Source organism: Dryobates pubescens, chromosome 13, assembly GCF_014839835.1.
Source record: "Dryobates pubescens isolate bDryPub1 chromosome 13, bDryPub1.pri, whole genome shotgun sequence".
Classification (NCBI taxonomy): Eukaryota; Metazoa; Chordata; class Aves; order Piciformes; family Picidae; genus Dryobates; species Dryobates pubescens.
This window is the reverse complement of record NC_071624.1, coordinates 9,118,660-9,133,745: the sequence shown is the minus strand read 5'-3', so window position 1 is coordinate 9,133,745 and position 15,086 is coordinate 9,118,660. Positions and strand designations below refer to the sequence as shown.

The following is a 15,086-nucleotide window of genomic DNA, read 5'->3' as shown; positions in this document are numbered from 1 at the left end:
TGAGGTCTCTTCCAACCTTGGTGATTCTGTGAAAATCATTTTATCAGCTGTCTGCCACATAATTACAGAGTGAATGTTGGGGTAAAACAGAGAAACACTTTCTATATTTCAGGTCCTAATTATAATAGTGTAACTTGGAAAAACTCTTTAGAAAAGAGAGAGGCTATTTGGGAATCTAGTCAATGGAAACGAGAACAGAAACCTCTATGGAGTGGTTAAGATTTTGAATACAATTCCCAGTATGATGGAGTCCATATTCCTGTTTTGATAGTCCACATAGTCTTGCAACATAAAGAGTAATCAATGTTTTAATTCTGTAGTAATTAATATTTTTGTATTATCAAGCTTAATACTTGGAGCTTGACAATAAAATAGGCAGTGCTTCAGAGGTCACAAAGGATGCTACTCCTTAAAGGTCACACAGAGTTCTTGGTTTCTCTGCCCAGATTCAAGGCACTTGATAACCTCTTCCATTTGGGATAAAGTGCACTTCCAGGTGATACTTTCTCTCGATACTGTGATATGTAATAGAAAACTTGGCTGTGCATGAGGTCTCTGGAGTGAGCTTGCCTGCTACCCAGCTCCCTCACAGCCTGGGCAGGGCAGCCCAGGCAGCACTGTTTGTACCTGTAAACTGTCAGTTCTGTTTACCAAGGATGCAGCCCTGTGCACACAGAGTATTTCTCCCTGTTCCTTAACTCCAGACACAGCATTAGGCAGATATTGCCTAGAGGTTAAAGCAAGGTCATTCTGCCCACCAAAGACCATCCTGTCTGAAAGAGTCACAGGATCACAGGATATTAGGGGTTGGAAGGGACCTCCAGAGATCATCGAGTCCAACCTCCCTGCCAGAGCAGGACCATAGAATCTAGTGCAGGTCTCACAGGAATGCATCCAGATGGGTCTGGAAAGTCTCCAGAGAAGGAGACTCCATAAGATTTCCACATCGCTGGAAACTGGACAGGAGTGTTCGTGTGTGCCGCACAGCGCTTGTTTCTGCTGCTGCGGGCTGTCTCCAGCGAGCAGGACACTTGCTTGCCCACTCGGAGGCACCCGCACCTGCACACCGAGGGCAAGACGGGCGCGACGGAGCCGTTTCAGCACCCTGGCCAGGGCCCGGGGCCAGGGAGCGACCGGGCCGGCACCGCGGCTGCGGAACGAAGCACTCTCCGCTGCAGCCCGCACCTGGGAGAGCTTCAGGCCTATGCCACGGAAGCAGGACTCGACAGTTGCATGTCTGGGTGCGCAACTGCACCGCGGGGGCCTCTGCTGCCTGCACAGCTGGGCCTGCAGGTGCACCGCTGGAGATTTGGGGCACATCTGGGACACTGACGGCACAAGTGATCTCTCTAATATGCCGTTAGGCCTTCAACCTGCACAGTCGGAGGCTAGGATTCCTAGCCTGAATTCCAACATGTCTAATGACCCCTTTTGTGTGTCACTGTGAGAATGTCGGAACACTGGAACAGGCTGTCCCGGGGGGTTGTGGAGTCTCCCTCTCTGGAGATACTCAAAACCTGCCTGGATGTGTTCCTGTGTGACCTGGTATAGGGGATCCTGCTCTGGAAGCAGGGGTTGGACTGGATGACCTTTTGAGGTCCCTTCCAGCCCCTAACATTTTGTGATTCTGTGATATAGTTCCCACATACCAGTTCCTGAGCCTCTGTGACCATTAACAGAAAATAATGTATTGTTGGAATATGTTAGACATGCAATCATTATTCAGTAAATTACTATTCAGAGTGTTCTTGAACAAATAACTTCTGAGGGAGTTGTCTGGAGTTTTAGCTAACCATACCAGAGTCACAGACACAGCCTGTGAGTGGGATGTTTGCACAAACCAGGGAAAATAAGGACCTCAGACCGCCCAGATCTTCGTGCCCCTACCGATTTTTATCATGTTGCTTGTGCACCATTGCTATACTGATTTCCTCAGACTGCACTGTGTGTAAATATTTAGCCTTGACATAATTCAATGATGCACAGCTAATGAAGCAGAGGAATGACTGGAGAGATGGCATTTTAGGTGAATCACAGCTTATTCCACAAATGATCTATAGACTGCTCTCCCAGAGTGTTTATGAATCATCTAATATATTTATTTTGACTTCTAGAGGAGGGCAAAGAGATTAAGGCAGGCTCACTTTGTATCTTTTTTTGATAATCAATAAACAAACTCATACTCCAATGAAAAACAGATCTCTCTGGTCTTGGTGCATGGTTACTAATAAACCTGCCCATGATGAGGAAGGAGAGTTAATAAGTAACACAACTTTTGTTGTTAAGTAAAGCTGACTAAATAGAGGCTTGAATTCTTTACTTGTGCTTTTCTCTCTCTTCTTTAGTTTCTTTACATGATGCCTCAGTGCATTTTACAACTCATCATCTGAGAGTCAAAATCAGGAGCACTTTGAGTACTATGACGAATCAAGTTGCTCTGGATCAGGATGCTCAGCTGCCTAAGAATGAAGACACAGGTGAGCCTGATGCTGTAAAAAATAACAGAAGCACCATATTTCCCTCCGTCCTTGTCATTTTTATAGCATGGAATCTATTTTGAGCCAAAGTAATAATGGATTACTGCAATACACTATGCTAGCCCCGACTGAAATGACCATACCTGTTAAATTATGATCAGAAATTGCACCTCCTTGTGAGGACATCTGTGTTTGCAGGAAATAAAGGTCCCTCTCCGTTCTCTGGAGAGGTGTGTAGCTGCCAGGTGTAGTGCTGTGCAGCACAAGGAACATCTGCGCTGTTTAAGAGATGCTGAAGTGGGCAGGAAAGAAATTGCATGAAGTAGATGTTAACTTTTATTAGCCACAACTTAATGACCGTGGTAAAACTGACATTTGCATAAATCCATGGCCATTTGCAATCACAAAAATCATGACCATCAACACCAGTGTTAAATTAACTCCCATTTCTATTAGCACACCTTCCTAAAAACATGGAGTGTTTTAAAGTGTACAGCTGCATGTTAGAGTCACATAACAAAGCAAATGAGCTTTAAATAATAATAACACACACCACCCCCCCCAAACAAAACCAAACCAAACCACAAACAAATATGTTAATATAAAAATGGATATTTATAGACAATGAAGTTCACCACTTCTCAAATAATTTCCCAGCTCATACTTCCCCACCCCAGAGGTGTATGGGCCTGGTACTGATGCTTAGCAAGAGGGAACTTCTCATGGTTTGCAGCAGCAAGAATCTTGTTTTCTTGTCAAATTGCTATAAACTGGTCCAGGGGTGGACTTCATAAAAACCAAAGCACACAAACAAAGTGTAATATCAAAGGCAGTATCAGAACCCAGAACTTCTGCCTCCTGCTCCTCTATTCCTGCTGCCTGATTGGGTTATGAAGTTAGAATGACAGCACCAAGTTGAAACTTAATCTCTATTATCTCCTAGCTGTCATGGCTGCATGAAGAACTGGATTTTGTTTCCACATTTTACTTTTGTTCCTTTTGATCCCTAGCTACCTCTCCAAGATAGGAGTGTGTCAGAGGTTTCCCTGGGCTTTACCTTGCACTTTCCATGAGTAGCAGGGTGGCTTTGCTTCTGTTTCACCCACTGAGAGTAGACAAAAAATGACAAACAGGTAGCATCAGATACAAACCATGACTGAACCCAGATCTAAAAGCCCTCTCTAGGCTTTGCACAGGCAAGACCTTCTCTCCCATCTATTTGCAGGCTAAGGAACTGTGATGCAATGTAGACAGTAATTAAAAGCAAATAAAAATGTCCAGAGTTTTAACTCATGTAGAAGAAGGTGGTGTGTTAGGCTCCATTTCTATGGCTGTTTTCTACAAGTTCAAACTAGGGTAACATCTTCAGTGTGGAGCTAGATTCAGACTTGCTAGTATGAAGTTAAATAGCAGTGTTGCTGCTGCAGCCCCTGCCTGCACCTACTGTCATGAACTCTAGCAAGAGGTAAAAGCAAATAACCTGGAAGCAGCACCACAGTAATGCAGTTTTACTGCTTTCATGCTCAAGAAGTCATGGGGACAGAGCAAGTCAAATTAGTGGGTCAAATCAGTGTGTCAAACCAGCACCAGCCCAGCTAGCAACTGTCTTCCATATCCCACCATTTGGCAGTAATCTGCCATCAGATTCCTTCAATCTCTTATTAATTTTCCACACATCATGTATGCCTGCATGAATGGAGGATTTTCAGAATATCCATGCAGTTCAGAGGGAGGTATGTGGAGTAAAGGCTTTCTTTTGGCAAGAAGAGCAATATTTATCTAAAGGAACAATTCAGTCACTTGGATTTGTTCTAAGCAAGAATTGCAACACGAATCTCAGCTGGAGTATTATAAAGAAACAAAAAGAAGAAGAGAAATGTCATTCCTCACCCTGCATCTGACCTGCTTGTTGTGGGTTAGTGTTAGACACAGAACAGCTTGTTTCTATCATTCTTCATGATGACTCTGGAAACAATAGTTCAAATGATGCCACCAGGGAAAAACAAATCACCCTTAGTTATTTACTGCAATGCTTTGGAGGTATCTGTGTTTCCTTTCCAGTGTGCTCCTTCTCCTACCGTGATCAGCAGCACTGTTAACTCAGAGACCTTTGCTCAAGCAGCTGTCTAAAGCAGAGTTTTAAGTTTTCATGTGCAGGTCAGGAGTACCCATCAGCTGACAGGAGCAGCACCACGGGACCCCCTACCCAAATGAGCTTCAGTAAGCCAGGCTCAGACAAAAATCCCTGCCTCAGGACTCAACACCTTCACACTGAGTAAAATTCAGGAATCTACAGGAAAAGATGATTCATTCAGGGAAATTATTCATTGAGCTATTTACTTACATCTATAATTTCTTTGAAATGAGACAAGGGCCCAGTTAGCCCTTTCAAATAGCTGGCAAAGTTTAAAGCATCTGTTCATTCCTACTGAAACCCTACGTTGAGGTCGTACCAAAGATCTGACACTTTTGTTCTGGCTCTCTGCAGGAGAAGTTCTCACATGCAGTGATAGAAAAATGTGGAAAGGAAATGTCAAACAGGTGGAAAGCCCTTTTTTCTCTCTCTTTAAGAGGAAAAAATAAATAAATTAATATTTGCTGGCAAGAAAATGTACTTCTTATTGCTGCTGAGTCCGTAACATTGAAATATGCAGGTAACAGCATCCAATAGTGTTAGAAAACAGAGACAAATCTTTCTCTACTTATGTGGCATCTGCAGCTGAGTTGGTGTAATCCTCTGGCCACGCTGTCTATTCCTGGCATGCTCTTTACCCCCTAGCACCAGGGTCTCCAATCACATATTCACATTAAGATCAGGCAGTTTCTACACTGCCACACACACCAATAAGAACTCCAGTGACAGGAGTATTTTCTTCAATGCAGCCTTATATAGCAGGGCAAGGGGAGGCTAAGAGAGAAGGAATGCCTTGAGAAGAAAAAATTGTTTTCAGGACAGGAGTTTTCTTCTGCTTTCCCTGAAAAGCAGAGAAGTGCTACAGAAACAGTGGTCTGGCCTCAGTAGCCTTCAGCAGTGGGCCATGTTTTACCTGACTCCTACAAAACTCCCAAATGCTTGCATTTATTCCATGTGCATTGTTCATTTGGGGGCTTAGGGTGGTCAGCTTTGTTTTAAATCCAGTGCAATAAGGCCTACAATCAACGCTTTCAAATTCCCTATGCTGTAAGTCTGCCCCATGGCTGACTTCAAAGTAACTACTCAGAAGTGCAGAGTTTGTTTAGTTAAAAGTCTTTCAGGAAAATCGCTGCTGCTCCTGATGGAGAATCCCAAACAGTGCAATCCTAAGGCACATCAGGCTCTTCAGTTTTTTCTCATCCTTTGAAAATAAAGGAATAGTCCATTTTCTGTAGGAAAATAAGCCACTGGAAGGAAATCCTCAGTTGTGGTATTTACTTAAGTGTTTCTTTAATGTCACTGGGACCATTCTGAAAGCAAGAATAACCAAATCACGATTTCCCACACTTAGGCAACAAATTACTGTAAAACAGAAAACAGAGGTAAACCAAAGCATTACAGCTGAGTTTACTTCATGTCAGTTGACTTCATATCATTAGTAGAGTTACTAAAAGTCAAGTTCTGTGCAGTGCTAGGGCACCTTCTCTCCAGAGAATTTTTAAGCATTCTCAAGGCAGTGATGGTCTTCTCATCAGACCATCACTGCCTGGCAGAGACATGAGCTGGTGTGGAAGGTTGTGGTTCCCCATAGACATGTTCTAACCACTGAGCAATAGTGCCTCCCCAAATGAGGAGAAACATTTCCCATAGGGAGCACAGGGTTTGGGGAGAAGGAGGAAGCAGTCCTGACTCTAGGCTGATGTTAATTGCAGATAAATCTCCATGTGATCTCAGAGATCAGGACAAAGAGGTCAAGAGTTCTAGATTGTTCCCTAGAGAGAAAATTTCCAGTTTCACAACTGCAGCTCTTGATGCTGCAAAAAAAAAGCCCCACTGGAGCTGCAGTAATTGCTTCTGAAGCCAGCAGTGGTTCCTTCCTATGAGGGCTTTGAAGATCAGGCAGGTAAACACAGAATAAAATCTATCAAAAGACTAGCAGGACACTGCAGGCAAAGGGAATGCATCCTTTGCAGAAGAAGTGCTCTGAGTGTACATTATCCACAGATGAAAAAATTCCTGCCATTAGTATACTGGATGAAGGCCTTGGCTGGGGATGGCAGGGTCTCTACAGCATCTTCAATTCCAGTTCCTGTTCCAGGGCTCAAACTTTATAAACTCCTTTTATCTGACAGGTAAAACACTTCAAAACACAATGCAGTAAACACAGTAGTCTCCTAATCACACCTTAAGAAAATGTCCTGGACTTGATGAATCCCTTGTAATTAAGTAGCCTCCAGGCAACAGAAGTAAATCCTGCTTACTCTGAGGCATCATCAAAGAATGTGACAGCACCATGCAACTGCAGGGAGGTCAGCCTAGTGTAGCACATTAACAAATACCCATGACTGCCTTAGCCCAAGGCAATTTGTGTAGCCAAGAGAGACACAAATAATTCTGCTGATCCTCAGCCTCCAACCTATGCCTTGTCACCTGTGAGAGAGGTGCTATTTCCAAACTGTATTCCTAAAATGCTTTCTAGTTTGGTGCATGTTGGAGTCATCATCACACCTAAAAGCACTCCAGCCTGGAAACTACCAGCTGATGACAGAAAAACCATGAAGCAAGTGAAAGCATGTCCCTTGACACAGGCACAAGCAAAGTGGATTCAGTTTGTACATCTGGTCTGGGGCAAATAATTGTCCTGGTGCAACCTGGAGCCATACTCGTGAAAATCTGGAATGGAATGAGAAGTGATACAGTAGCATTTAGCAAAGCCCAAAGGGGCTTATTTTTGATGCCTGAACCCGCATCAAGTACAAGATGAAGTTTCTGTCTCCTACATCCCCTATGACTGATCCTCAATCCAGGTGCTTTATTCAGCCTGCTTGGGCACCCAGGTGAACCTCCATCCTCCATCATCACCCCTGTGCACAAAGGCCTGTCCTTGGTGGAAGGTGTGCGTTCTCACATTGCGGTGAGGACTGAGAGATGTTGTGAAGGCCACTTCTGTTTTGTTGGGTGACAAGCTGCCAGTCAGATAAGGCATCCCACAGGCTGGGAGGGAGGAAACACTTGGCACGGATGAGGAGACACATGGTGCTGAAGAAAACTGAGGAAGGAAGCGAGAGTCCTCACTGCATGCATGAGTACTGCTGCTGGCTGGAGGCACACGGCCGCAGCTATAAGCTGCTGCCACTCCTTCACTATGGTCATAGTCTATTGCTTTACCAGGGCTCAGGCTGTAGGTGTCTTTTCCAAGGTCTGAGGACAGGGCACTGTAGTTAGCTGAATTTTCATCAATGGTGTTGACATCTTTTAATCCTAAAGTCTGCAAGACCCAGCTGTCTATAGCAGGGCTGGCTTGCTCTTCACAGGCAGTGAATTCATTAAAGAGGTTCCTTCTAGCTTTGGAAGCATGAGGAGTTTCTTGAGGAACAACGCAGTGGTCCTCCTTTAATCTCCTCTTGGTGGTTTTGAGAATAGCACCATTCTTTTGCCCATGGCAGGATAGCAGCTTCTATTAAAAAAAGAGGTGGAGAGAGAAGATTGAAATCCAAACTTCTAGTTACCTGGAACCAACATGGTTCTGATCTCAGAGTTTAGATGTGCAAGATGCTTGCTATGATCCTTAAATGCTTCTTCTTCCACCCTGTGCTTAAACATATGGATATGACAAACTATCTTGTGCCTTTACAGTCTCTGCAACAACCCAGTTCTTGAAAGAGAAGAATTTGTACTGTGTCCAGTTCTGGGCCCCTCAGTTTAGGAAAGATGTTGACTTGCTGGAACGTGTCCAGAGAAGGGCAACAAAGCTGGGGAGGGGTTTGAAGCACAAGCCCTGTGAGGAAAGGCTGAGGGAGCTGGGGTTGCTTAGCCTGGAGAAGAGGAGGAGGCTCAGGGGAGACCTTATTGCTGTCTACAACTACCTGAAGGGAGGTTGTAACCAGGTGGGGGTTGGTCTCTTCTCCCAGGCAACCAGCACCAGAACAAGAGGACACAGTCTCAAGCTGTGCCAGGGGAGGTTTAGGCTGGATGTTAGGAGGAAGTTCTTCACAGAGAGAGTGATTGCCCATTGGAATGGGCTGCCCAGGGAGGTGGTGGAGTCACCATCACTGGAGGTGTTTAGGAAGAGACTTGATGGGGTGCTTGGTTGCAAGGTTTAGTTGATTAGGTGGTGTTGAATGATAGGTTGGATGCGATGATCTTGAAGGTCTCTTCCAACCTGGTCTGGTCTATTCTATTCTATTCTATTCTACTTTATCCTATTCTATCCTATTCTATCCTATTCTATTCTATTCTATTCTAACACAAACCAGAAAGCACTCAAAACATCATAAAAGGGGAAAAAAAAAAAAAGAAGAAAGAGTCCTTAAGGGACAGTTGACAAAACAGACACATTCAAGACATATATGTTCAGATTTGAACTTGTCATTGAAAAGCAAGTGTTAGATGGAATAATTTTACCTTGTTTATAAACTTAGCTTATTTAGAAACTACACTGAAGTATGCCATGAGCTACACTGTCTCCAGAGTCAGAGCTGACAGGATGTCATTCCTGCAGGAAACTGCCACCTTAGATCCATGACCAGTAGTTTGGCAGCTCTGTGAAGTTAAATAGATCTCATGTTGCAGGTTGTCTGCACTCTTAGACTTTCCCTATCTTTTAATGGCATGTACCTATTCAACCTTTTTCTTCCACACACATCTGTACAAGAGTTTTGAACACAATACCTTGGCTTTTTCTTCTAAGCACTTAATCAGGGCAGAATTCAGGTATTGTCGGAGGTTATTATTTTCTTCGTGTAACCTAGCAAGTTCCTCTTCCTTCTGAAGCAAGGTATCCTGAAGCTGTGGAATAGAGATATTGATGAATAGGTGTTGACTCTGTAACTTAATAGCAACTGCCCTATGGTACAGGCTGCTTCAATTTGATGATCTGGGTGTTTGCTTTGTGAACTTGACCAACCCCCTCCAGCTTCTTGTCTCTGTAAATCTAAGTGGCATGATTGTTCAGTTTTCACTTTTGACTTCCTTTATACTTTAGTGAGAGTTTGAGAAGATTACTCTGAAAAAAATCAGACTGTAACCATGGAATAATGACAGAAAAGAATCACAGGGAGCCCTGTTAATGGCCAGAAACAGTCAAGGACATGACAGCAGCTCCCAGTAAGCATCCCTTTGCACCTCTTTCATTCCCATTTATGGATGGCTCACGGGGAAAAGGAGAAGGAGGAGCCACAGGCTAACAACTTGTGTAGGTTACGTGCAGAAGGAAGATTCAGCTGCCACTCCTTATGTTACAGTAATACTGTGATCCCTCCACTCCTAGGCCTTACTGTGCCAATACGTATTCAGAGCTAAGATAATCCCTGGTTGGTCCCAAGATCTGAACAGTTTTGATTTGCAGATGCTCAACAGTTTTTTCATGGGAAGCCTACATATTTACAAAAAGGTTTTTGTCTTCTGATCATAGGTCTGGAACCTCCTTTAGGAGGACAAAAGATCTCCTACCAAAGACTCCAGGCATCTGCTGACCACAGGATCAAAAGCATATATTTATATGATTGAGGTAGAGAGAAAGAAAAAAGTACACTGATGTTTAGATTCCAGGGTCCTTTAAAGTAGTAAATGAATTTCCATCAGCTGTGTCATAATATAACTCCAAGTATTTCATTAGAGAGATTTGTTCAGGGTTCCTAGGACTGCTCACAGCTTCTCTTGCCCCTTGATGGGATTTATGAAGAAAGACAAAAAAAAAAAAAGAAAAAAAAGGAAAGAAGAGAAAATACAAAGTAAAAAGGAAACTCTTGTCAAAATCTCTGATCCTTCCTATAAGCAGCCAGTCCTGGTGGAATCCTTTCTCGTGAAATTAACCCCTGATGGACTCGGGAAAACACACATTATGTGTGAACATGAGGGTCCACATCGTAAGAGCCTGAGGGATTCCCAGCTCATCCCATGGTCTCCTCCAGCACCAATGCAGCTGATGCAATACACTGAAGAGGAGAGCAATGAATACAGAACCCCAGCTTCAGCACACAACATGGGGGAGACAAATACTTCAAGCAACGAATCAAGGCCACCCAAATAAAGCAGTTTCCCACACACCTGCCAGTGGGAGGGAGAAGTGCCATCAACCAACCTAGGAGATGTGCTACATGAGATAGAGTTCAGGAACCTCGGAAGGCGAGACCGAGGCTGCTGAGGGGCACGGAGCACGTTACCTGCTTGTTTCGGTAGAGCTGAGAGGACAGCTGGTCTCCCTGCCACGCCGCGTCCTGGGCACCGAGCTGTGGGCTGCAGAATTGGCCTGCGGGGAGCAGACTCGAGGGGTTAGCCCGCTCCTCGATCCTCGCCCAGCCCCCGACGGCGGCGGCAGCGGGAGCGCACTTACCAGGCGGCCGAGCCTCCCGCCGGCCCTGGCTGTGCGGCGGCTCCACGGCGCAGACGGCAGCCCAGGTCTCCTTGGAAACCCCGGCGGGGGCGGCCCAGGGGCAGGCGCAGCCCGGGTCCCCGCCGAAGTCCGGTTGTGGGCACGGCTGGCCGGTGCTCTGCGGAAGCAAGGGCCCGTGGCGATGACACGTTCGGCGGACTGCTCCCCGTCCCGTCCCCACCGGCCCCCGGGTTGCGGCGGGCCCCGAGGGAAGGCGGTGCCAGTCCAGCTCCGGTCCCGCCGCATACCGGCGAGAAGCATCCCAGCACTGCGGGCTGGTCCTTGCTCCGCCGGGAAGCGTTCCCCTCCCGCTTCTGTCCCAGCCGGGCTTTGCTCAGGTACCTGTCGCAGGGGACCCTTTAGCAGAGGCCGTCTGCCCCAGTGGGAACTCCTAGCTCCAACACGGGGGCCCGCACAGCCCGCGCCCCCCGCCCCCCCCGTCCAGTGGCATCCCACCGCCCTGCTACTTCCCCTGGGCACTGCTGTCCCCGCCGCAGCACCCCGCAGCAGAGGGGCTCCGAACAGAGGTATGCCAGGAAGGCAGCTCAGTTTTCTGCAATCCGTGGGGGAAATACTGTGGTCCTGAGTGGGTTTTAGGTGAAAGGAGGACCCAGGCTGCCCTTGGCCAGTTCGTTCCTCCCACTTTGGGGGCTTGATTCGGCTCCAAAGCAGCACAAAGCCAGCAGAGTCACCTCCAGGCTACTCGTACTCTTTTCTGCCCCTGTAGCTCCATAGAAGTCCCAGACGGCACAGTAGCAAAGCCTGGGGTTGTGTCTGGATTCACTCCTTTTCCCTCCTCCAAATAGCTCCCATCTGCAGCAGATCTAAATCTCTGCAAGGCAACGGCAGAGCTCGCAGCTTCAAGAAGGGAGTCTGCTCACCCATGGGAAGGTACAGCAGCAGAGACTGCTCTTGCAGGTAGAGGAGAACCCTCTTTCTTCTCTGTCTTAAAGAGGGTACAAAACGTACTGCAAGCCCCCCAAGGCAAAGACCAGCTCCTCCTTTTCTGCCTCCAGGTCAAGAGAAATGCAAAGAGCACTTACCATGCTAGTGGCAGAATGAAATGCAGGTCTTGGGAGCACGTTTCTGTTAAAGCCCCAGAGAGGTTTAAATGGCTCTGAAGGAGGGGGAGAGGGGGGAGACCGGGGAGGCGAGTTTAATCTAAAGGAGCTCCCAGTGACGCCTCAGAGCTCTCCTGAAACCCAGCAATCTGATTTGGTGCAAAGCTGTCAAACTTGTGACGTGAATAAACAGCAAACTTGCTGAAATCAAAGTCATTCTGGCCCCACAAATCAACACAAGGAAGGAGGGAAAAGAAAAGGAGAGAGAGGGGGAGAAAAAAGCCTCCACACGCTTCAGGACAGCACTAAACTGGTGTGTCTGAGTTTCACTCCAGGAAATGAGAAGGAATCCAGGGAAGCATCCCCCATGCTCAGAGCAGGGCTACTGGTGTTGCTGGTGATTTTTTTTTGCTTTGTTTGTTTGGCTTTTTTTCAAGCTTTGTTTGCAGTTGTAAAATACAGTAGGAAGAAACAAGTTTGTCCAACATACCTGGCTGAGGGAGTGGGTTTTCCCCAACTTCTCAGGGGTGTGTAGAAGCAAATATGCTTCAGAGCACTTCTGTGAACAGTTCTGAGGAGGAAAGTGCAGATTTCAGAGCAATACACCTCACAATGACAAGCCTCTGCAAATGTCTCCTTATATTGAGGATTAGCTTTATGTCAAGCCCCAGACTTCCAGAAGAAGATGTCAGGATAGAAATGCTGTGACAGTGCTATAAGCTGTTGCAAAAGCCATACACAGGTGTGTGAAGGACAGAGACTGCCTGCATGCAGTCACCTCTAATTCACACCAGATTTCCACAGCAATTAAAATCCACAGCTAGGCTTGGAGTTATTCACAGACAGGAAAAAAAATAATAACATTTAAACAATCAGAACAAACAGCTCTTCACTGAGGGTCTGTTCTGAATACTGCAGGGGGTGGTGGGGAAAAAAGCTAACAGGTAGAGCAGTTGCTCAGTCAGGATTCTGTCTCCTTCCATGGCAAAGGCTGTTCAAGGAGGTAACCTGAGACCTGCCTGTGGACACACACTGCAGCCATCTGAGGGTGAGGCTGGGCTGAAGGCAGGCCAGGCTGGCATATGGGGAGGTCTTTCCTTTTTCCCTTGGAGGGTGCTCAGTGTTGTTACTCCATTGGCAAGACACAATAAAGGGACAATAAAAAACAAGAGGTGTCATTTGCCTTCCATTTTCTTTATTATTGGCATATTTTCCTAGGTTGCTGCTCAAGGTCAGTTGGCATCTGTGACAAATTGAATTGCTGACATCTCCTGCTTTGTGTTTTTACCAACAGAGGTACTCTAAAGAGGGCTCATGCTCCAAATCCACGCCACAGCTGGGTGTGCTGACACCCTTGGGACACCCCCAGCTCTGCACAGTACGTTTTATAACTGTGCAGGTAATGCAGAGTTTGGGCACCAACACCTCTCCTGCACGGAGTTTGCACATGAGGCAACTCTTCACTGCCAAGAAACACGAGCTCTACAAAACACTTCTAACAAGTGCCAAGGCCCAGTGCAGCCCTCCTTGGTTTGGTTGGGTCCCTTTGTCCTTCACCGATCTGCCTCAGGGAGCTTCCTGGGGTGCTGCAGCGGTGGCTGACTTCTTGCCCTGGCCAGGCACACCAGTCACACCACCCTGGGGCTCAGTGGGTCAGTACCATGCTGGGGAAGGGCCCAGGGGAGGCATATAAGCATGCCCGGACACAGGCCGCAGCCCCGAGGCCGCCTGCACCTTGAACTAGAGGTTGTGAGCTGGAAAGGCAGCCAGGTGGGCGGGAAGCCTCCGGGTGGCAAGCCCAGGGCACACTGGAGATGGGCTCAGGGGTCGGAGCAACCCCATGCGAGGCGCAAGGACCCCGTGGAACCCGTCCGGTCCCCACGGTCCCTCCGGCCCCCACAAGCTCAGGCCGCTGCCGCCCAACGCAGCCACCACACTGCGGCTTCCTCGGGGCGCGGAAGCGCCGGGCCCGGCCCCTGGGGGAGGAGAGCCGCCCCGGTGGCGTCATCGCCCCGCGCCCGCACCCGGCGTGGAGCAGCTGCGGTGGCTGAGGGCCGGCGGCCGCCTGCGACCTGCTTCAGCCTGGGTCCAGCTGCGCCGCACGGCGCCGGCTTTCCTGACTACACGGCCCCGCTCCTGGCGTCTCCAGGCAGCCTACGGAGGTGCCTGCCTGGCCCTGGGGTGGAGGCAAGGTTCAGAGGAGCCTGTCCTGTGCGGGGCATGCTCAACTGCCCCTTCTAGCAGCCCTGGATCACTTCATAGCTCATCCCTCGAAGAAGAACAGCTGCAGAAAGAGGAGCGCTGAGTTTCTAAACATCACCTGTAGGGAGGGACAATGAGTGGACAAAGTTTCTTTCCTCCTTTGGGTGGGTGTGGAGAGAAGTGTTGCTGGCTCATGGCTGCTTCTAGACAGGGCCCCTTGCCTGGCACAATGCTGGTGACTCTTGTCTCTGATTCCTCTTGGCAGAGCACTGTATGCTCAGGGATGCTGTTTGCCTCTGAGAAGCAGTGGGAGGAGTAAGGGCACACACTTGGAGTGAAAAGCAGGTATGAAGGAAACCTTGGTTGCTTCTCTACAGCTGGTGTCATGTCGATTTGGGTTTTCACACTGCTTTGCTTTCCGAGTGAAACAAATTAATGTCGAGTCACAGTACCATGGTTGCTGTGTTGGGGAGGGAACGATGATGCACAGGTAGAAGACCACCAAATCAGAGCCCAAGAGCTTCATAGGCTTGGGGAGATGTTTGGGCGACCGTCAAGGAAAGGCAAATGCTGTTTATGTAAGGGAAAAGGAGCTAATTTTGCAAAATGCTGCATGTGTGTCATGACAGATGAGCTTCAAATCCTGGTAGCAATTACACATCAATGCATAATGTAAAACCCAAGTAGCAATTATCTGCTAATTCTTTTCCTGTTCATCTGAGGCAACCTCTCAGAGCTTTTACTGCTTGTGGTTGTTAATGATACACTTCACAGACTCACAGGAAATGCAGGAATTGGAAGGGATCTCTGAAGATCAGCTAGTCCAACCCCTCTGCTAG

At 47.4% G+C, this 15,086-nt stretch overlaps 1 protein-coding gene across 1 annotated transcript; it reads right to left on the bottom strand.

Moving 5' to 3' along the window:
- Nucleotides 1–7,413: 7,413 nt before the first annotated feature.
- Nucleotides 7,414–12,030, bottom strand: GMNC (geminin coiled-coil domain containing). Its single transcript, XM_054166555.1, has 6 exons — nucleotides 11,954–12,030; nucleotides 11,233–11,326; nucleotides 10,776–11,102; nucleotides 9,283–9,399; nucleotides 7,780–8,068; nucleotides 7,414–7,605 (listed from the first exon to the last, which is right to left on the bottom strand). The coding sequence occupies exons 1-6, from the start codon at nucleotides 12,028–12,030 to the stop codon at nucleotides 7,424–7,426; spliced, it is 1,086 nt and encodes a 361-aa protein (XP_054022530.1). The 3' UTR covers nucleotides 7,414–7,423.
- Between the last annotated feature and the right edge of the window lie 3,056 nt (nucleotides 12,031–15,086).